This window comes from Salmo salar, chromosome ssa06 (genome assembly GCF_905237065.1).
Source record: "Salmo salar chromosome ssa06, Ssal_v3.1, whole genome shotgun sequence".
Classification (NCBI taxonomy): domain Eukaryota; kingdom Metazoa; phylum Chordata; class Actinopteri; order Salmoniformes; family Salmonidae; genus Salmo; species Salmo salar.
Window position 1 is genome coordinate 20,046,180 of NC_059447.1, and position 23,433 is coordinate 20,069,612.

The 23,433-nt window shown below is 42.6% G+C and overlaps 1 protein-coding gene and 1 long non-coding RNA gene across 9 annotated transcripts in view; one reads left to right on the plus strand and one right to left on the minus strand.

Moving 5' to 3' along the window:
- Positions 1 to 3,090: 3,090 nt before the first annotated feature.
- Positions 3,091 to 4,823, minus strand: LOC106606548 (uncharacterized). The gene is made up of 3 exons (XR_001329075.2): positions 4,610 to 4,823; positions 4,140 to 4,175; positions 3,091 to 3,856 (listed from the first exon to the last, which is right to left on the minus strand). It is a non-coding gene; the product is annotated as an uncharacterized lncRNA (long non-coding RNA).
- Positions 4,824 to 4,917: 94 nt separating this feature from the next.
- LOC106606547 (SUN domain-containing protein 1) overlaps positions 4,918 to 23,433 on the plus strand; it is a 43,144-nt gene continuing 24,628 nt past the window's right edge. For 2 of the 8 annotated variants that reach the window (XM_014202830.2, XM_045719906.1), the window contains exons 1-2: positions 11,245 to 11,485; positions 11,986 to 12,080. In XM_014202830.2, the coding sequence (XP_014058305.2) occupies positions 11,471 to 11,485; positions 11,986 to 12,080 (110 nt within the window). In that variant the 5' untranslated portion in view covers positions 11,245 to 11,470. Of the gene's footprint in view, positions 5,148 to 7,352; positions 7,657 to 11,244; positions 11,486 to 11,985; positions 12,081 to 19,118; positions 19,247 to 23,433 lie in introns of those variants that run through there. The other 6 variants (XM_014202828.2, XM_014202829.2, XM_014202831.2 and 3 more) reach the window with 5 other exon arrangements.

The following is a 23,433-nucleotide window of genomic DNA, read 5'->3' on the forward strand; positions in this document are numbered from 1 at the left end:
TCCCCTTCTTGGCTTCCATGGCAACCCCCACAGGAACCTTTCCCCAATAGAATCTTTCCCCCACGGGAACCACACCTGTTAGAATTCTCACAAACAATCGCAACATTGTTTCAATAATATATAGAACTTTTCACGCAGCTCTGGTATATAAAGCTTTTTTGAGGCCTTACTCACAATTCATTCTGACAGCACAATGACCAAACAACATACTGTATGTGAGGCTCTTGATCATATCTTTGATCATGACACTGGTAAGGAGGAGAGTCCTTGTTAAACTTTGATACGAAGTAGTCTGTGATAAATAGCACAAAATGTTTCATCTGAGTATTTGTTATAGTCAAAATAATCCATACATTATGCTTTTCTTTTACTCATAAACGAGTTGTAATCAGTGGATAACTGATGTAATATTCACAAGAACTTAAGTTGATAAAAAGATCTAACAACATTAGGTGATAATATCGTATTATTATGGATTTATAATCAGCTATAATGGGGTGGTCATTTTGGACCGGGAACACAGAATTAAATAACATGAAACGAACACAACAGGAGAGTTAAAGAAATGTGGTTTCCCCTGACAATTGAGATGTAAAAACTATGTCATAAGGGGACAATTTCGATTAAGACATTATTGAGTGAGCTAGAATGGACGTAGTCAATAAAACTATTTGTTCAGCACTTTTGAAATGTACAGTGACGGAATTCAGAACATGGGCTGTTCTTACAGTATTCTCCCTGTACACCATGTCAGAACCATAGGACAAATAAAGGGGGCATATAAGCCGCCAATGAAAGCTATTACAATATTCGATGATTACATTTCTCTAAAACAGGCTACATGTGCACCACCAAGTCAGAACAGTAGGCTAAGTTATGAGGGGAAAGGGACCAAATTATTACGGTGAGGCACATGGGCTACTAACAGCTTACTACACAACATATACTTAGTATTACTTTCTTAGCTATGGTATACACATCTCCCTGGCACATTACATCATATATGCAGCAGCATACAATACATTTTTGGACTGACCTTGTTGTGCTGTGCTCACTTGAACAGGAAGGTGGTGTGGCGGTTCTTCTTGTGGGCAAATTGTGTCATCAAACGTTGTCATCAAAGTTTGGCATTCTTTGGATTTATGGTGCTTTCAAGACAACTAGGAACTTGGGGAGCTCTAGAAAGAGGCCCGAGTTCCCGACTTGGAATTCCGAGTTGGATGACCTTTCAAAACGTATTTTCCCAGTCAAAGTTATTTTTTTCCCCCCCCAGAGTTCCCAGTTGTCTTGAACTCACTGAAGTCTGAGAATTCACTGTTCCGAGTTTCCAGTTGTTTTGAACGTGGCAGAAGTCGTGCTGGATACAGCATGGCAATGTATTCAGTCTTTTCTGGTCCATGTTGTTGCATGTGAATGTTGACCCTTTTATGCTTGGAAAAAAGACCCTTATACCCAGACTTGGACCACACACCCACTCCACTGAATAGCAGGCTAGTGATTGCAGTTATCCACTGATTCCATCCAAACCACTTGCAACTTGTTGTGTAATGTTTATGTCCAATGGGCACCGATAGGTTTTATCTATAATTTCTCTTCATATGACCAGATTGAAAAGGATTTGTGTCACGTCTGCTCCCGCTCTTCCCCCACTGGTGCTTGAGGGTGCCAGGTTGCCCTGCATCACGCACTCCTTCCATTCATTGCACACATATGCCTTCCCTCGTCACGCGCATCAGTGATATTGGACTCACCTGTACTCACTCATCTGTTTATTTCCTCCCCTATATTTGTCAGTTCCCTTGCTCTGTTCCCCGCTGCTGCATTGATTGTCTTTTGTTTGTGTTACCTGTTTGCTGACACTGTTCCTGTCTCGTTCCATATCCATTATATATTACATGTTTTACTCCCCGTACCTGCATCGTCTCTCCAGTATCATTCCATGTGACAATTTGCCAGTAGATTGTCGACTTGATTCATGATGATGACTGCTTGTCTAGCTTGATAGCTAAGATTTTGAAAGTATGATGTTGATATGATCAGTCCAATCAAAGCTATGGTAGATATGAAGTGATTTGATGTAATTTTATCTGTGGCCAATGGCCTTGAGCCTTCTTAGATGGGCACTTCTAATATAACTCTATGGCAGCACCCAAGGGTCTTGAATTTTCTTAGCTCTCCCCGTAGATTGTGGTGACGTACTGTCCCCATGAGTGACAGAACACTGAGCCAATCACGGCGCAACTAGAGAACATTACCAACCCCTACACTCCCTATTTTCCACTGGCTGCCTCACCACCACAAAGCACTGAGCTAGGCTGAAACACCTGCATACTGGAGCTGCCTTAAGAAAGCAAAAAAAGAGACCATGTTTGTATGACGCTTTAACTCTATTTTTTATTTTACATTGTTTGCAAACTGATGTGACACGTATTAATGCCAAAATAACAGGCAACAACAAAACATTATATATATATAGTGTAGTAACAGTGCCTGATCAGATGCTCTTACATGTAGCAACAATGCCTGGTCTGATGCTCTTAAATGTAGCAAGAGTGTAGCAACAATGCCTGGTCGGATGTTCTTCAATGTAGCAAGAGTGCAACAGCAATGCCTTACATGACTGTCTACTAGCCCTCTTGAACATACTTCACATGAATGAAAACAGGCATATCAATCCTACCAACAAAAAAAATATATACATACATACATACATACATACATACATACATACATACATACATACATACATACATACATACATACATACATACATACATACATACATACATACATACATACACACACACACTACCGTTCAAAAGTTTGGGGTCACTTAGAAATGTCCTTGTTTTTCAAAGAAAAGCTCATTTTTTGTCCATTAAAATAACATCAAATTGATCAGAAATACAGTGTAGACATTGTTAATGTTGTAAATGACTATTGTAGCTGGAAACGGCTGATTGTTTTCAGGAATATTTACATAGGTGTAGAGAGGCCCATTATCAGCAATCATCACTCCTGTGTTCCAATGGCACGTTGTGTTAGCTAATCCAAGTTTATAATTTTAAAATGCTAATTGATCATTAGAAAACCCTTTTGCAATTATGTTAGCACAGCTGAAAACTGTTGTTCTGATTAAAGAAGCAATGAAACTGGTTTTCTTTAGACTAGTTGAGTATCTGGAGCATCAGCATTTATGGGTTCGATTACAGGCTCAAAATAGCCAGAAACAAAGTACTTTCTTCTGAAACTCGTACAATGCCGTGTACTACTCCCGTCACAGAACAGCGCAAACTGGCTCTAACCAGAAGAGAAAGAGTGGGAGGCCCCGGGGCACAACTGAGCAAGAGAACAAGTACATTAGATTGTCTAGCTTGAGAAACAGACGCCTCAGAAGTCCTCAACTGGCAGCTTCATTAAATAGTTCCCGCAAAACACCAGTCTCAATGTCAACAGTGAAGAGGCGACTCCGGGATGCTGGCCTTCTAGGCAGAGTTCCTCTGTCCAGTGTCTGTGTTCTTTTGCCCATCTTAATATTTTCTTTTTATTGGCCAGTCTGAGATATGGCTTTTTCTTTGCAACTCTGCCTGTACGGAACTCCTCATTGTGCACATCTGAAGAGTTGTCACACATTGCCCAATAACATTATAAACGTCCATTTGTAGGAAATATTATTCAAGATACGGAACACAAATTCACATTATTACCTAATAGGTGCTTGCAGGACGTTTTCATATTTTCTTTGGAAAGTTGACAATTTTTGTGGAAAGGAGCGGTTCCACACACAGCACCACCGACTAGCTTCTCAATAACATCCTGTCTGGACTCTGCTGTGTCTTTCTTCTGCTCTCAATTTCTGGAAGACGAAAAAAAAGAGCATGAAGCAATGATTCTAATAACTCTATTTCTATATCTGAGGATCAAGCAAATGCCTTCTGTTGTCACACTGTGGTTAAATGTAGCAAGAGTGTAGCAACAGTGCCTGGTCTGATGCTCTTAAATGTAGCAAGAGTGTAGCAACAATGCCTGGTCTAATGCTCTTCAATGTAGCAAGAGTGCAACAGCAATGCCTTCCATGACTGTCTACTAGCCCTCTTGAACACACTTCACATGAATGAAAACAGGCATATCAATCCTACCTTGGGCTGTAGTCAAGCAACTCTCACAATTGGTATCTGCAGAAAGAGAGCACAGATACATAAGAGCCATATACAGTCCAGTACTAGATGTTAGTAGGTAATCATTTTTAAAAACAAATTCAGCAAATGGACTTGTCAGAAGACACATTTTTAACAAAGTGCAACAAGTTCCTCATACTGTGTAGCAAATTGTCTATAATCCTGTCAAAAATGATCCTATCTTCTACAAGAGTGAGATAGTTGTACTCACACAACCTATGCAACGTTCTAGTCATGTGACCTCAGGTAGGTAACAAGAAACAATAGGATCAGCATCAACAACATTCCTCATATGACATGTGGCCTGCCCTACATATTTTATCTCATAGTAGGCTAGAAAGTTTCCTCCACAAGTCTTTCCATTGTCATATAACACAAATGGATTCACAAAACACAATTATTTACTCTGTAGAACTGGTTATCTAGCCTACCTCTTCAAGGGATGGTATCCTGATCGTTTTGTCATAGGATAGGATACAGTGCACTCTCTACTGCTGGTCTAACTGATATCACAGTATGCCTATATAGGCCAGTTTAAAAAGAGTACGATTTTATATTAAGGTACTGTTTATAAACAGTGTATATTAGTTTCTAGACAACAATCCATGTATAAAAAACGTATTGTTATTTACAACAAAAACCAGTGTTGACAGAGACGAAAAAGAGATGCTAAAACCGTCCAGCCAGCGGCGCTACAGCTCTGGCTGCACGCGCTTCCTACAGCTACTATATATGGGCATTTTTACCTAAAAAGGATTGTGATTTGAAACGCGGTTAATTATTGCTCTCCTCCATGCGATGTCAGTTTGAGCAGCGGAAAATATTACTGTGCCAGTCGGGGAAAGGGCAAACCAAACGTTAGCTACTTTTTAGGCAGGCTTGCCATGTACTGACTTGGATAACTGAACAGCCAGACAGACCGTCGCTCATCTTCACAACAACCTGTGGATTTGTCAACCAGCGCTAAGTGTAAGTTACAGTAAACGTTAAATATTTTTGAAATAGTCCCACATTCAGACTAGTGGTGTCTTCTACCAGTAACTTGTGCAATGGGGCGTGCGAAATGTATGCATAAGTGTTGCATTATACGTGCAACTAGTGAGGTACTTAGAAAACAGAAACGTTAGAATACGAGAAGGTATAACCACAATATTTGGTATGACGTAGGCTAGCTAGCTACTAAGCTAGCACATCAAGGCTGCACGAACAGCCACCACCATGGTTGCATGCACTTGATTTCGTAATTATTGACCAGTGCACCAATTATCTAAACTGGAATGGTGTGTGTGCATCATTGACGTTTATGTTGACAGGGTAACTAACTACAATATGTTTCTCATCTCCAGCTGAACTAGATTTACTTTGAATTTAACATCTCGCGGTAACCCCGCCTACTGTCGTCGTCTTCGAGTTTTTATTGGCGGATCGCAACCAAATAACAGATGCATATACTGCTAGCTACTGTACTGGAGTGTGAGACCGGTCACGACCAGACTATACCACTATGTTCTCTTAATAACTAACCCATAATTTTGAACAAAAACCTAAAACTGCTCAGGAACCTCTTCAGTATTCCTTGTAACATTTTTGCTATAAAGTCCTGGAGATTCAGAAATCTATTTGCCCCCTTCACAATGTCTAACTTCTTAGATATCTTTGTTGTTGATTTTGTTTAAATTAGTTTGCTATAAACGCAACAAAGTCCACCTTCGTCACTGTTAGTGTGTCGGGATCCTTCTCCTGTAAGGCATTCACTGCAGACTGTGGGACATCCACTACCATCATCTCTATTCACTCCTTCAGCTATTTTCACTGCCTCCACATAGGAAATCTGCTGGATAGCCGTGATCCTGTGACCTCCTTCATCCTTACAGGGCACTCTGGGAACATGCTTAATCTGACTCTTCAACATATTTATTCCTTCAAACAATTGCCACGTGTCCATGTCCAAACTTTTTACAATTGTAACACTGCAGCGGCTTCTGTACATGCGGTCTCACCGCATATCTCACATACCCAAGTTTTACCCCCCAAAATAGTTTTACATCAAAAGACAGGCTTTGCTCCTTCTATCATTCGATTCAAGCGACTTACGTCAACCACTCCTGACATGTTATCCCTAAACCCCACTGCCTCTATGTCCAACGAGACACCAGAGATGACACCTTTTGCTCCCCCTGTCAATCTTCCAAAGCCCTGTGATTGGTTCAAATGGCTTGGGTGACAGGGTACATCACCATGTAATACACTATCACAGACAGTAGGTGGTGCAGTAGTCCTATGAAGTTGGAGGAGAATGATGCTGGACCACTTTTTTTGGAATGGAGATGCATGCAATGTGCCACTGCCCTGTTGCATATATCCTGTTGTATTGGTCTCATGTGACTCTTTTCTAAATCTTGATCCAAAAGGTTCCATGGGGGCCAAATTAATTATTGATGAGGCTCAACTTCTCAGCTGATCCTGATTTGATATGTGGGTTGTAATCTGCTCTGTAAACAGGCCACCAGTGAAAATGGTGTTAGACTTCATTGAGTTACATGTTTTAGGATTATTAAACCCTTATTTGAAATATGATCTAAATTTTAAAAGCAGTACTGTAACTGATTTTGCTGTATGTATGAATTCACTTGCATTGGTTAAGATTTGAGTTTGGCCCAACATTAATGTTTTTGACCACAGAGAAAATACCACTCTCTGTCCTGTGGTCATCCATTTACATGAATAGTGATCCCTCAGCTGTAGGAGTTCTGTCCTGGAGAGGTGATGGGGAAACAGCTGTTGGTGGATCATGTATGTGTATCTGAATGAGTAGATCTTGTTGTGGAAATGATGATACATTGAATGTGCAGTAGCAGTAGTTTCCCAGATTGCATTATACTGTCCAGTTATAGATTATTTCTAGTTTTGTATAAGAGCCCTAGTCATATAGTTATTGAGCTCTTTAGTCCTGTGACAAAAACATAGTGCTTTTTATTTTGTGTATTCTGTACCTCCAGTATTTGATTGATTTGATACTAAATCATATTCAGTATTACGCTATAGTTTATCAATTATACTTGGATCACTACTCCCAGTTCAACTCTCATCCGATGGGAGAAGTCACAGTGGTGGGATGCAGCAATTTAATTTTACTCCAATAGATCCAGTGTGCGCCATAAACTGACAATAGCGGGTCTGGGAGTGGGAGGAACATATCTGCTACGATCCTTCTTGCTTTGTTACGTCTGGGAAGCCATTTTGGAATTCTGCTTGTTGTGCCTGATAATTACGTACACACACAACTTGCAAACTTTTGTGTATGTTCACGGATAAATATTATTTTGGTATCAAGGTTAGGATCATCGAACGCACCATACCTGGAATAGACGCCTCGACATGCGGTGTGAAGTTAACGCATCTTGCAAGACAGAAATGTGTGGATCTTTTTCAACTGGATTACGCTCATAAGAATAACAGATGGACTCTTATCTGACGGGCAAGTAGAAGTTACACACGACATTATTGGAATTATGTTTTATCTTCCGTTTTTTTAGTAGTCATAAAATGTAATTTATTATAAATTAACGCGCATTGTATTTCCCAGTTTGTAGCGCTTCTCTGGCCCCTTTCTCCAATATTCTGTTTTGACAGCGAACAGAACCTCGGGCCTGTTTCATTATTTCACATGTTAACTACGACCTTAGGCTCAAACGTTTGTTTTATATTATCCTCAGTATCCGCGCAATGAGAGCCTACGTTTGATATGTATGTTATAAACGCAACGTTAATGTCAGTGCATGGACGGGTGTCTGCGTTGTCTAAATATTGCCTTCTAAAATTAGCATTAGGCAATACGAGACTCACGGAGTTTATGGGTCACTCGGACATGCATTCATATTTGTAATTTAGGCATTTGCTGCTCCAATTGCACACATTGAAATGGATGTACACATTTTGACATATTCAAAACCCGACTTGTGCAGAATCAACAATTCGATATCGTTTTTTTTACCTAGCGCGTCACCTACTTACTGTTCTGTGAAAAGACAGTTTTACAAAAAACATGCATGTTGTGAAAGTGGCAATTTTAGAAAGCTTTCTATAGAGCTCCACAGTGGAGGTGTCATAATACCGATAAAACCTAGTGGTCAAACGGAAATGGTGCCATTCATTTTTCCATTGGGGATTTTATAAACACTTAAGGGCTGTAGCTGTGTTCGAATACCCATACTGTATACTACATACTTAATGAGTATATACTACATACTATTAGTTAATTTTAGTATACTGTAAACAAACTATTGTTTCAGTTGAGTGCTCCTGAAGTTGATGACATTGCGATGCAACCTCTTGCTAGCTTGTTAGCATAACAAATGACTAGCTAAACATTTTACGATTTCGGGTGTGTCTGGAGTGCCAGAGTGTGATATGGGTGTTCGTAAATCCAGAGCATTGTCAGTTCGTAAATTCAGAGCGTTTCACTCTCGGAGCATTCAGATGTCACACTGGACGCTCTGGCCGAGGAGTAGGGTTGATCTGAGCGTTCAACGGCAAGCTAACTGACTAACGTTGGCTAGTTACTTCCAGACTCAAAATGATGTAACATCTCACTGACCGTTTTACTCGCCCTAGCAGAGCTGGTTAGGCAGTTTTCATGTTATCCAGAGCATTGGTGACTAACTGGGCTGCTGGCAACAATTTAATTACACTTTTTTTTGCCAACGTTTACTGACACCGTCCATATTCAACAGGAGAGGGCTCTGAAATCGGAGTAGATAGGCAAAATTAACGATATCCATAGAAACGCACAACTATACCACTTAGCTAAGAATGATGTGAATAACCAAGTCAAACGTTGGGTAGTTAGTTATACTGCCTGGGAAGTTTGATGTATTAGTAGCCAACTAACTAGCTAACATACCGGTAAAGTACATACTGCTGTAATGCTATGTGGTTCGTAAGGATCGTGTAGCTAACAAATTGTCAGCCAACATAACGTGTAACTTATGTGAAAAGTTATTACATTGCTTAACATTTTCTTAACATCTGTCATAATTAGTTCAAGCAATGAATTTGTATCCGCTATCATCGGACTTCGGCTTCATATTTTCTTCAAATCTGAAAAATTATGAAGCCACAGCCATTTTCTGAAGAATTGCATTATGGGCCGTAAAAGCACGGAAACAGTGTCCACTGCGTGTATCCTTCGTATTTTGGCGAATTTAGTACGGGAACTTTTGGCATACTAACTATATCCATACTATGACCAATAAGCATACAATATACTCAATTCGCGTCACAAATAGTGAGGTTAGTATGAGTATTCGAACACTGCTTGTGTTTCATGTAGGCGTACCCTGGCATGACGTTTTGATAACCATGTAAATCTCTCCCGGACAAGGTGACTTTTTTAAATCTAAACTATTGGTACTATTTCCCAGTTTGACCGTACCGTTTTATGGGTATTAGGACTCATACTGTGGTTCTCTATAGCAAGGTTTCCCAAACTTGGTCCTGCCCCCCTCCGTGCACGTTTTGTTTTTTGCCCAAGCACTACACAGCTGATTCTAATAATCAAAGCTTGGTGATGAGTTGGTTATTTAAGTTTGGGAAACCCTGTTCTATAGTGTGTGTGTGTATATGGGCGGGCAGGCTAGTGAGTGTGCCTGTGCTGTTTGTGTTCAGCCTGTCTCTCGAGTATAAGTTCATAGGTCATGCCCTTTGCAAGATTTTACAAGCTAAGCCTGGGAAGGGTTTTGACGAGAAAGGATACAGGTTTTGTCAGATTTGACATTTCGTAGCAGGTTAGGAGAATTTACGCAGCAGATTAGGATAGTTAATGTAGCAGGTTAGGATAATTAGGTTAAGGTTAGAAAGAGTTAGGGTTATCTAAAATGAAAATAATCAACTTATGTGAATTTGACAAAAGCTGAATCCTTTCTAGCGATGACCCCTGGGAAGATGGCTTGTAAAAGCAAAAATGGAGGATGACCAATTGCTCTTTTATGGTGATTGTGATACATTGGATGGCAGTTGAAACATGTTTCTAAAGTTGGTTCCCATCTCAGCTCTGCAATCTCAAAATAATTCAGTTTTGAACACACCGGAGGGCTTAAATAGTTATTTTCCTGAACTTGGAATGTCCAGTAACTTCTGCATCCAGAAGGATTGCCAAAAACAGGCCTCCAATCCAACCAACTAATCTAGGCAGAATTAAAGATGCCACATGGGTTTTCATGATTATTTATCCCTGTTTTGGGCCTTTGGATTTACAAATAGATTTGACCTGTGGTTAAGATTACCAGGCAGTAGTCCCTCTGATTTGGGGGAATGCCATCTGTTCCCTCTATAGTGCTCGCTCTTATTTAGTACAACCTCTATAATAGTATATTATAGGTGGCAGCACCCCTTCCTTAGCTACTGTAGTATCAGCACGGCTCAGGGTTTGTTGTAGGAAGATATGACGTGGGCAGTAACTTGCAGGGCCATCCTACTGTAAGTTATCAGTGGAAGCGGAGTCATTATGTAACCATTGAATTCTGTGCATATTTGAGAGGCAACCGTTCCATTGCTGTTTGAGTTTACTTCAAGGCTAGCTGTTGTAGATCCATAGTTAAAATCAATACATTAGTGTTTCAGCTCCATTTATTGATTTCCCTCTGTTTTGAATAAACCAATCACCACAACCAAATACATCCCTTTTATGTTCCCTATATAGTACCTGTTAGGTTTAAACAGGTTTCATGTTAGCCCTCTCTCCTGACCCTTCATGGGGTCATGTTCAATTGAGGAGCTTATAGATTACTGTGTCCCACGCATGCCATCTTCCTGGTGTTGCGTCTGGGAGTGTGCAGGGCTCACAATGATGCAGACAGAAATGTAGGCTAATGTATACAACTGGCAAAATTCCAACAATTATGTGTACTCCTCTCCTACACAAACATTCTGTAATGTTATTTGCACCGCACCCTCCTGAACAGGCCCCAGGCATCTACCTGGCTAGGTGTGTCCCGTCCATTACAAGGGTTGGGCCTACAGCTCCGCCTCTGTATGTGCTACTCTCTGAAGGGAGAGAGCCTGTTTTCCAGTCGTGTGGTATTGGGCTGGGTGCTGTGCCTGAGAGGGAGTCAGTCTGGTATTTTGGCTGGGTTCCTTGCCTGAGAGGGACTCCCATTGTCCCCTGTCCTGTCTCCACTGGTCCCCGTCAGCCCACAGCTGCTGAACTACAGAAAGAGAAGAAGAGTTCCATTCATTACCCAACCCTGCTGCCTGCCTGCCGAAGCGCTTGTCGTCAACAGGCCGCAGACATAATGCAAGGGAAGGAGGTTGGCCAAGTCTATTCTACAGAACAGAGCAGGGCTGTAGTATTGTGTGCTAGGGGAAACTATTATGTGTAACTGTTCTCATTACTCGTCTGTCTGTCTGCCTGCCTACCTGGGCTCTGGGACTCTCCAGAGCATCTACTGCTGCCTAGGTTTTCTTGGAGTGAAGCCAACTAGATTGGGTCTAATGTGGGATTGTGCTGTGGAGGCACAGAGAGAGAGATTGTCTAATATTCACCAGAGAAGTGTAGTATGTGTGTGGAACAGTTTGTTTGTATGCTAACTAGTGAGTGTTTGTAGGACTATGCTATTGCTCCGAGGGAAAGTAAATCAACTTGTTACTGGATCTAAACATCACTAGTGTCGAGAGACAAGCTGAACAATTGTGTGTGTGTGTGTGTGTGTGTGTAATGCATGCCCTTGCTGGTGTGTTAGAATGATAATCCCTCATCTATTGTGCTATGGCCTAAAGAGTCCTCTCCCTTCCACCCTGACTCTTGCAGTCTGATCGGAGAATGACCATGGATTTCTCTCGCCTACACACATACACTCCTCCACAGTGTGCTCCAGAGAACACAGGATATACCTACTCCCTCAGGTGAGAATGCTGGCTGCGCTACTGACCGTTACACTACTGACTGGCGTCTACTGACCGTTACACTACTGACTGGCATGTACTGACCGTTACACTACTGACTGGCATCTACTGACCGTTTCAGGTTCATTTCATGTCCATTCTAGATAATTCAGAGTGTGTATGGAACAATTGCATGAGTATTTATTTGCTGTATTTACTTGAATTGAAATGGTATAGTACATATCCTGTTCCTCTGTAGAACAGGCTAGAGGTTTGATACTGTGTCTTATCCAAGGTTTAGGGAGCTATCTGTTCCTCTGTTGCTCTTCCCGTATTCAGATGGCCTCTAGATGTGTGGCGAGGGTTATCATCAATCGTTCCTTTCTACACAAGTTAGCTATTCCTCCGTCACTCACATAAAAATAGTATTTGTTATTGAATCCCGTCGCCCTATTGTGGTTATGTCCACTGACTACAGTCAGAGCCTCTGTCAGATCAGTCAAGTCATTACCACAGCCGTGGAGAATGAAAGCTGCCTCAAATTATCCTGAGGTTGTTTCTCATTCACCTCCCGTATTTCAGTGTTTTACATCTTTTTCCAACAGTAAAGCGCCATTCGGAGTCCTGAATGAGTTTGTGTTGCATTCAGAAATCTTACTGAATTGATTCTTTGCTCTCACTTGAGTAAAAAGATCTTTGAAGTACATTTGAGAATACATTTTACAACAGTTGGAGTGAGGAGAGAATGTTGAAATTGTAAAGATATATTTTAATTTGGCTTCTATTTCTAGCTAAATATTTTCAGTCTTGATACTAATATTCATCCTTGACAGTTGATACATTGAAGATCTTGGTGCATTCTTGCTGATGAGTTCCAGAGTTGCTCACAAGAACAACCGCTGTGGTTGTGGTTTCGATGATTCAGCCCGATGATTCAGTCCGTGTGTGCGCTTGTGGTTCAGCATTTCTGTGTGTAAGGCTATGTGTTATGAGGGAACAACACAATGAAAATGGTAGCATAGCGCCTTTTGTAGTTATCTTAGTTTGGACTAACTATCCCTTGCTTAGCTTGATGTTTCCTTTGCTTCCTGTGTTTCCTCTCATGGTACAGTATCTCTCATGTTAGTCACACACTGTTCTCTCCCTCCCACTGAATTTTCAAGGAAGAAACTTTTCATGTTGTGCAGTTTATCCATTTTTTTCTGGATAAAAAAAGGGTCTTAGGTGGTGGTCGTGGCAATGGATGCGGCAAAGAGCGCAGTTAGACTTTGGCTCGGCTGAATTTTAGGGAGCATTTGAAAGTCCCCCAATCTAAGTGGTGTAGCAATTTTTTTTGTGCATTTTCAAGCCAATTTCCTGCAATTATTAAATTCTCCATGGAACTGAAATAGATTTAGCAAATTTTCTGCAATTGTTAGTTCTCAAAGATTCTATTATTAAACAAATATAATCGGAAAACGCATTTTATTTCCATAATTCCAACAGTTCACTCAAGTGTTTTGATCTGAATCACAATTAAATGTATTTGCCCATATCATGCTGCCCTAGTTTACAGTACATGCTGTTCTATCATCATTGTTCTGATCTCTCTTCAGCCCATCATCTCTGGGGCCTGGGCATGAAACTGCTTGCAGGTGTGATTGTCACTGAATATGCAGGTGATTTGTGTGTGTGTGTGTGTGTGTGTGTGTGTGTGTGTGTGTGTGTGTGTGTGTGTGTGTGAAGTTGGAATGTTGTTTTTTTTACATTGTCACTTTTGACACCTCGTGTAAATAAATGAGGGGGAAATGGCAGTGCTGGAATTTGGTTCTTTAAGAGGAGAAATTATTTTGTGCTTCTTGTTGAGAGAGAGCGAGAATAACAGTAGAACATGCTCCCGTACACGAGTGTGTTACAACACAACCACTCCCATTAGCTTGACTACCATACTCTACCCTCGCTCTCCTTTGAAAAATGCTAAGGGCATTCCTATAGAAAAGCCCTTCAGTCAGCTGACATGTTTAGTCCTCTCCTCTCCCTGAGTTGGACTAGGCCCAGACCACAGGCTGTCCTCCAAGGCCTGGCTTGCCTGACAACTAGATGACATTTACATACATCCCTTGTAATTACCTTTAATATCTCACTGTTCTCACAGGCATGTAGAAGAGGTGGGAGTGCCAGGGTGTGTGGGTTTACCATGAGGAGCCTTGTGTCGAGGGGAACGGGGGTGTGTGTGTGTGTGTGCGTGTGCTGCAGTAGAGAAATGGCTTCCTTACCGCAGTAGAATTTGCTGCAGGTGAGCTCTCTTACACGAGACAGGATTTAGTCTACGATCCAGTCCTTAAGGGCTTCTGCTGGTAATGTTTATTTCTGGTAATGGTTTTTTCTGGTAATGGTTTTTACTAAGTCTCATAATTGCTCAATTTAACCTCTTGATAACCTGTGGAGCCACCTTGACTCCCCTCACTGTGAAGGTATAAGGCAATAAGATAATAACCAAGCAACACTTTCCCTGCATTGAAAGCTCTCCCACAGCCATGTCCTACCCAATAGAATCACAATTCATAGTTAGAATTCTAACAGCCCTACTACTACCACATCTTCTGACTGTGGGAAAGCCTGTTTTGGCGCCGGACCGGTCCCAGGTCGTGTGTGGAGTGAGGCGGAGACCGATTAAAGGAAAATGCTCTGGGTTCTCAGTCTCTCACTCGCGCACACACACACACACACACACACACAATTGGAATGTAACAGGTAGGCCTAGCATGGAAGACTGGAACAAGACCATGTGTCTCCATGGTCCGGTGAGAGAGTTGATCAACCATATAAATGCCTGGTGGCACTGATCTGAGAATTAGGTAGAGTCGCTCTTTCTTGTACATGAAAGAGTAATGTAGGCTAATACTTCACTTATTGAATAAGTTGAACTAACAAAATGTTATTGATTTTGCCTTGTTGGACAGTTTTTTAAATGGCAGAACAAACTGACAGAGAAGGCTGTTGACTCATGTACTGTAGCTAGGCATCAGAAATATCAGCCTTGAGAGCTGTCACACTGTACTGTGTGTGTGTGTGTGTGTGTGGCTTGCGGAATGGGGAGACGGTAGCGCTGAGAGGGACAGGGTCAGGTGACAGCAACCGTTGGGCCATCTGTTGTCAGAACTCAAAAGACTGGAGACAAGTTGGAGAAGGGGAGGGAGGAATGAATGAAAGCCCAACCAATCACATCCAAAATTCTGAGAGGCCTTTTAGAAGCCCCACAGTGAGGGGAACAAACCTAGCCTGAGTGGACAGGAGCAGGAGGCCAGAGTGCCATTCATTAGGCAACACTGTAGCAAAACATTTAGCTAAGGGCAAAGGAAAATCAGGCTTTTTATTGGACAAGTTAAAGTAGTCCCTCCCTGTTTCAGTTCATTGTCTTCCGTTTGGGGCCTAATCAATACGACTCAGCAGAGACCACCATGCTACAGCCCACCAACCAAGGGTTAATTACCAGTGTATTCCCATTGGTACAAACACCATAGTTATTAGTAAGGAGAATGGCCTCACTGATTGATGTAAAGCCTGTACGATGTCTACCCTTGTAAGGGGAGGTCACCCTGCTCTCTCCCAGGCTCTCAGCTATTTCCTGGCTTTAGACTATTGATCTACTGCTGTCAGTGGAGGATTCTGGAGTATTACCCCTGTGAGAAAATAAGTTGTACCAGCTATAGAGAGACATTCAATTGTTATTTTTAATTATATGGTACCACCCAAGCTACTCTGTCCCCCTGTACTACACTGGGAAATGTTGTAACGAGATATTAAAAGTTACGACTGATTAGTATTTTTTTAAATAAAAATATTTTTTTTATTATTGAACTCCATATATTAGAGAATCAATATACACCTCATGACCAAAAGTATGTGGACACCTGCTCGCCGAACATCTCATTCCAAAATCATGGGCATTAATATGGAGTTGGTCCCGCCCTTTTGCTGCTATAACAGCCTCCACTCTTCTGGGAAGGCCTTCCACTAGATGTTGGAACATTGCTGCGGGAACTTGTTTCCATTCAGCCACGAACATTAGTTAGGTCGGGCACTGATGTTGGGCGATTAGGCCTGGCTTGCAGTCTGCATTCCAATTCATCCCAAAGGTGTTCGATGGGGTTGAGGTTAGGGCTCTGTGCAGGTCAGTCAAGTTCTTCCACACCGATCTCGACAAACCATTTCTGTATGGACCTCGCGCTGTACATGGGGGGGGGATTGTCATGATGAAACGGGAAAAGGGTTTTCCCCAAACTCTTGCCACAAAGTTGGAAGCGCAGAATCATCTAGAATATCATTCTATGCTGTAGCGTTAAGATTTCCCTTCACTGGAAGTAAGGGGCCTAGCCCGAACCATGAAAAATAGCCCCAGACTATTATTCCTCCTCCACCAAACGTTACAGTTGGCACTATGCATTGGGGAAGGTAGGGTTCTCCTGGCATCCGCCAAACCCAGATTCGTCCGTCGGACTGCAAGATGGTGAAGCATTCTCTGGCGTGATGAATCACGCGTTTCCACTGCTTCGGAGTCTAATGGCGGCAAGCTTTACACCACTCCAGCCGACACTTGGCATTGCACATGGTTATCTTAGGCTTGTGTGCGACTGCTCGGCCATGGAAACCCATTTCATGAAGCTCCCAACAAGCAGTTATTGTGCTGACGTTGCTTCCAGAGGCAGTTTGGAACTCTGTAGTGGTGGGTTGCAACCGAGGATAGCGCGGAAAAATCGTCTATGTGCTTTAGCACTCGGCGATCCCGTTCTGTCAGCGTGTGTGGCCTACCACTTCGCGGCTGAGCCCCTGTTGCTCCTAGATGTTTCCACTTCACAATAACAGCACCTACAGTTGACCAGGACACACCTAGCAGGGTAGAACTTTGACGAACTGAGTTGTTGAAAGGTGGCATCCTGACAGTGCCACTTTGAAAGTCACTGAGCTTTTCAGTAAGGCCATTCTACTGCTAATGTTTGTCTATGGAGATTGCATGGCGGCGTGCTCAATTTTATACACCTGTCAGCAACAGGTGTGGCTGAAATAGCCAATCCACTAATTTCAAGGGTTTGTGTGTGTGTGTGTGTGCGTGTGTGTGTGTGTGTATATATCAGCTCAACGGTAGTGTTTTAAAAACACACAAATGGAGGATACTTTGAGAGGTTATGTTAGTTATTTCTCAGAGAAGGAGAAATTCTGGCATCATGGATATGTTTTGATTTGAATAAAAGAGAAATCTCATTTTCTGCCCAGTGCCTGATTTTTCTCTTCTATGCCGTATTTCTAACATGTTAGTGTGAGGTGAATGTGTGTGTGCATGAGAGAGGTAGGGAGTGTGTTAGATGGAAAAAGAAAGTGGGAAAGAGAGAAGTCAGCTCTTAGGTTATACATTTTCACACACGAGTCAATCACAGCAGAGTACACACACCTACCTACCTGACACCCAGCAGTGTAGTAGAGTTCTGCCCCTTTCAAATAAACAGCACCTGATGGATGGGGTTCTAGACACACTGACCCTAGCCTGAGAGTGCAATAGCGTGTCTCTTCAGTGGGCCCCTTCATATTTTATGACCAGTCTGTGTTACTGGGTAAGTAGGTCCCCTGGTTGGCGTTAGTATTGTATCTCTCATAGTCACTCAAACTGATCTATGGTAATATTAGGACCAGTGGTTATAGTGATATGATCAGCCTGTGGCTGGGTGGAAGGTGATCTAGGGTAATATTAGGACCAGTGGTTATAGTGATATGATCAGCCTGTGGCTGGGTGGAAGGTGATCTAGGGTAATATTAGGACCAGTGGTTATAGTGATATGATCAGCCTGTGGCTGGGTGGAAGGTGATCTAGGGTAATATTAGGACCAGTGGTTATAGTGATATGATCAGCCTGTGGCTGGGTGGAAGGTGATCTAGGGTAATATTAGGACCAGTGGTTATAGTGATATGATCAGCCTGTGGCTGGGTGGAAGGTGATCTAGGGTAATATTAGGACCAGTGGTTATAGTGATATGATCAGCCTGTGGCTGGGTGGAAGGTGATCTAGGGTAATATTAGGACCGGTGGTTATAGTGATATGATCGGGCTGGGTGGAAGGTGAGAAAGAAGGGATGAAGTGGAGGTAATAAAGACTGTTCAAGGAAGGTTAAAGGCATATGTGGAGGAGGAGTGCCAGTTGCTGCTGGTTGGCCATGCTGCACTCACAGTTGTTTAGGACATCTGGTGTGTGTGTGTGTGTGTGTGTGTGTGTGTGTGTGTGTGTGTGTGTGTGGCAGCATGGTTGCCTCCCTCAGACAGTGCTTCACTAGTCAAGGGCATGGCTGAATGGCAGCAGCTGGATGATTGTGTGTCTGTCAGAGGTGGTGTTGTTGACCCCATTCAGGCTGAACTTACAACATGTGAAGGGGAATTTCAACTACTGTTTATTTTTCTCTTCTCTACTTGCTAGTGCTCCTCTGACAGGATTTGTTCTGTAGAACCGGGAGGGGCGCAAACTCAGGCGGCCACAGATCACACACACCCTCTCAGGCCCCGGAGTGCTGTTTGGAGAAGTTTCCATAGCAACAAGGGCAATATGAGAGAGCGAGAGAGAGGAAGCGATGGCACACTGTTGGAGAGAGAAGAGAAGGAAGAGAAGTGCTTCTGTTCTGTTTGAGGGAAAAGAGGAGGATGGGCGGTGGCCGTAATCTCAGTGCCAATTGAAACCCACCCAGAGATAGACAGATGGAAATCTGAGATCCCCTCTACCAGCCTGTCCCTGCCCTGCCTGTGGTAAATATAGGCCTGTGTTCTTTCTCAGGGGAATGGCAGCTCTCTACTCTATAATGGTTTAGGAAACCGTAGGGGGGGACGTGTGTGTGTGTGTGTGTGTGTGTGTGTGTGTGTGTGTGTGTGTGTGTGTGTGTTGTTTTTTCCACCCCACAGACCTGCACTGACCCTCCAGAGCCCAGCTTAAACAACTGTGTGGAAACATTTTCAGTAAAACCTAATTTTGTAAGCAGAATGTAGTGAGGCCCAGAAGGGTTTAAAGGAGGAGTTGTGAACCCTGCTGGGAGTGATATCTCCCTCAGTAATACACTCCAGAAGACAGCCTGCTGGTGGTTAGTCTCAACACCACATTTGTTTTGAAATGGTTCTGCTAATGAAGTTTTCGGTGTGTTTAGTATTTGGCCTAACATCCCAGGCTTTTAAGGGTGAGTTGATAGTGCATCAGTTTTTCAACAACAAAAAAGTGTGTGTGTAGCATCGTTCAACCTGTGGTTTCACCGTTTAGATTTCTAGAACATGTGGTTTGTAATCTGTCTTAGCTCCCTGACTGTGGTGTGTGTGTGACTGTATCACTGCTCCTTGGCTGTGATGTCAACTGTCTTTGATCTGTCAGGGGAGGTTAGATTCATATGATGAGGGTAATGAGGATCTGTCAGGGGAGGTTAGATTAATATGATGAGGGTAATGAGGATCTGGCAGGGGAGGTTAGATTAATATGATGAGGGTAATGAGGATCTGTCAGGGGAGGTTAGATTAATATGATGAGGGTAATGAGGATCTGTCAGGGGAGGTTAGATTAATATGATGAGGGTAATGAGGATCTGGCAGGGGAGGTTAGATTAATATGATGAGGGTAATGAGGATCTGGCAGGGGAGGTTAGATTAATATGATGAGGGGAATGAGGATCTGTCAGGGGAGGTTAGATTAATATGATGAGGGGAATGAGGATCTGTCAGGGGAGGTTAGATTAATATGATGAGGGTAATGAGGATCTGGCAGGGGAGGTTAGATTAATATGATGAGGGTAATGAGGATCTGTCAGGTGAGGTTAGATTAATATGATGAGGGTAATGAGGATCTGTCAGGTGAGGTTAGATTAATATGATGAGGGTAATGAGGATCTGTCAGGGGAGGTTAGATTAATATGATGAGGGTAATGAGGATCTGGCAGGGGAGGTTAGATTAATATGATGAGGGTAATGAGGATCTGTCAGGGGAGGTTAGATTAATATGATGAGGGTAATGAGGATCTGTCAGGGGAGGTTAGATTGATATGATGAGGGTAATGAGGATCTGTCAGGGGAGGTTAGATTAATATGATGAGGGTAATGAGGATCTGGCAGAGGAGGTTAGATTAATATGATGAGGGTAATGAGGATCTGGCAGGGGAGGTTAGATTAATATGATGAGGGTAATGAGGATCTGTCAGGGGAGGTTAGATTAATATGATGAGGGTAATGAGGATCTGTCAGGGGAGGTTAGATTAATATGATGAGCGTAATGAGGATCTGTCAGGGGAGGTTAGATCAATATGAGGGTAATGAGGATCTGGCAGTTGCTCCCAGGAAATGATGTGATTATATTCAGCAAACATTTATTACATTTGACCACAGGGATTTCAGTGAACTTTCCCTGCAGGTCAATGATTATTATAAAGTCCTCATCTATAATATAATACATGAAAGGAAAGCTAGTAGGTTACCCCTGAGACACCTCAGTGGTTGTACAATGTAGACTAAATCTCTGGGTGATCTGATCTCTCTCTGGTTTGTTAGTACACCATCGGAGAACTGGCAGTACCCACTGAGTGTGGGAGGACTGGGCATCAAAGCTCCTGTTGTTGTGTAAGAGAACAGTGGAGGAGGAGGAGGAGGAGGAGAAGAAGTGTTTTCTCTCTCTGCTTTTGGTCAGTGTCCAGTCTACTTTGATATCTGGTGTGGGGGCAGTTTAGTCGAGGGAAACTCATACGGATCAATACAGAGCCCTATAGCGAATTGACGTAGGGGTTTGCAAGCAAGACGACGTGATGTACTGACGTCTTAATAAGCTCAATCAATAGCTGTGTGTGTGTGTGTGAGAGAGAGAGATTTGTTAAACACAAGTGTTTAGAGGTGTTATTTGTGTGTGCGTGCTTATTTCCACAAGTTGTGTGAGATTTGTCTGTGTGTGGATTTAAAGAGTATCTGTCTGTGTATCAATCCAGGTGTTTCACCACTGCAGGGTTTGTAAAAAGAACCCTCTGCCAAGCCGGAGCCCAGGATGTGCTGCGCCAAGCAGAGCTCTGTGATAATATCCCTGGCCAGTGGCTATAGACGGGCTGTTCATTCTGTTTCCTCCCAGGCGACCACAGGCAGATCCAGATCTGGCTCTGGAAGTCAACTGTACTGCTCGTTAATGGATTGATAATGTCATTGATTGGCTGTACATTAATCTATTGTACCAGGTCTGAGTCTGTCCCTGGCCTAATTAGACAGGAAAGATTAAAGCAGAAATGCTGGAGACTGCAGACCGTTAGGGTCGACACATATACACACTCAATGAGGCCTGGTATAGGAAACTGCTCTGCTGTGTGTGATTTTTCTGGAGGGTAGTATAATGGAGGGTCTGGTGTGGAGGTCGACCGATTTAATTAGGGCCGATTTCACGTTTTCATAACAATCGGTAATCGGCATTTTTGGACACCGATTGTGGCCGATTAAATTTTTTATTTTATTATTCTAATAATTTTTTTACATTTTATTTAACTAAGCAAGTCAGTTAACCTCTGGTATCATTGAGACACTAGCGTCCCACCTCGACAACAGCCAGTGAAATTGCAGGGCGCCAAATTCAAACAACAGAAATCCCATAATTACAATTCCTCAAACATACAAGTATTATACACCATTTTAAAGATAAACTTCTTGTTAATCCAACCAGTGTCTGATTTCAAAAAGGCTTTACGGCGGAAGCACACCATGCGATTATGTTAGGACAGCGCCTAGCCACAAGAAACCATACTGACATTTCACAGCCAAGGAGAGGACTCACAAAAGTCAGAAATAGCGATGAAATGAATTACTAACCTTTGATCTTCATCAGGTGGCACTCCCAGGACTCCATGTTACAATAATGTCCCTCTTTATGTCCAAAAACCTCAGTTTAAATTGGCGCGTTATGTTCAGTAATGCATTGTCTCAAATAACATCCGGTGAAATTGCAGAGAGGCAAATCAAATTACAGAAATACTCATCATAAACATTGATGAAAGATGCATAGGATTAAAGCTTTTGTGGAGCGATGGTTAACGATGCTTCGAGGGTGGCTGTTGTTGATGTGTTCCCGGTTCAAGCCCAGGTAGGGGCGAGGAGAGGGACGGAAGCTAAACTGTTACACTGGCAAAACTAAAGTGCCTATAAGAACATCCAACAGTCAAAGGTATATGAAATACAAATGGTATAGAGAGAAATAGTCCTATAATTCCTATAATAACTACAACCTAAAACTTCTTACCTGGGAATATTGAAGACTCATGTTAAAAGGAACCACCAGCTTTCATATGTTCTCATGTTCTGAGCAAGGCACTTAAACGTTAGCTTTCTTACATGGCACATATTGCACTTTTACTTTCTTCTCCAACACTTTGTTTTTGCATTATTTAAACCAAATTGAACATGTTTCATTATTTATTTGAGGCTAAATAGATTTTATTGATGTATTATATTAAGTTAAAATAAGTATTGTTGTAATTGTCATTATTACAAATAAAAAAATAAAATCGACCGATTTAATCGGTATCGTTTTTTTTTGGGGTCCTCCAATAATCGGTATCGGCGTTGAAAAATCATAACCGGTCGACCTCTAGTCTGGTGTGTTGTTCTGGAGGGTAGTATAGTGCAGGGTCTGGTGTGTTGTTCTGGAGGGTAGTATAGTGCAGGGTCTGGTGTGTTGTTCTGGAGGGTAGTATAGTGGAGGGTCTGGTGTGTTGTTCTGGAGGGTAGTATAGTGCAGGGTCTGGTGTGATTGTTCTGGAGGGTAGTATAGTGCAGGGTCTGGTGTGATTGTTCTGGAGGGTAGTATAGTGCAGGGTCTGGTGTGATTGTTCTGGAGGGTAGTATAGTGCAGGGTCTGGTGTGATTGTTCTGGAGGGTAGTATAGTGCAGGGTCTGGTGTGATTGTTCTGGAGGGTAGTATAGTGCAGGGTCTGGTGTGATTGTTCTGGAGGGTAGTATAGTGCAGGGTCTGGTGTGATTGTTCTGGAGGGTAGTATAGTGCAGGGTCTGGTGTGATTGTTCTGGAGGGTAGTATAGTGCAGGGTCTGGTGTGATTGTTCTGGAGGGTAGTATAGTGCAGGGTCTGGTGTGATTGTTCTGGAGGGTAGTATAGTGCAGGGTCTGGTGTGATTGTTCTGGAGGGTAGTATAGTGCAGGGTCTGGTGTGATTGTTCGGGAGGGTAGTATAGTGGAGGGTCTGGTGTGATTGTTCTGGAGGGTAGTATAGTGCAGGGTCTGGTGTGATTGTTCGGGAGGGTAGTATAGTGCAGGGTCTGGTGTGATTGTTCGGGAGGGTAGTATAGTGCAGGGTCTGGTGTGATTGTTCTGGAGGGTAGTATAGTGCAGGGTCTGGTGTGAT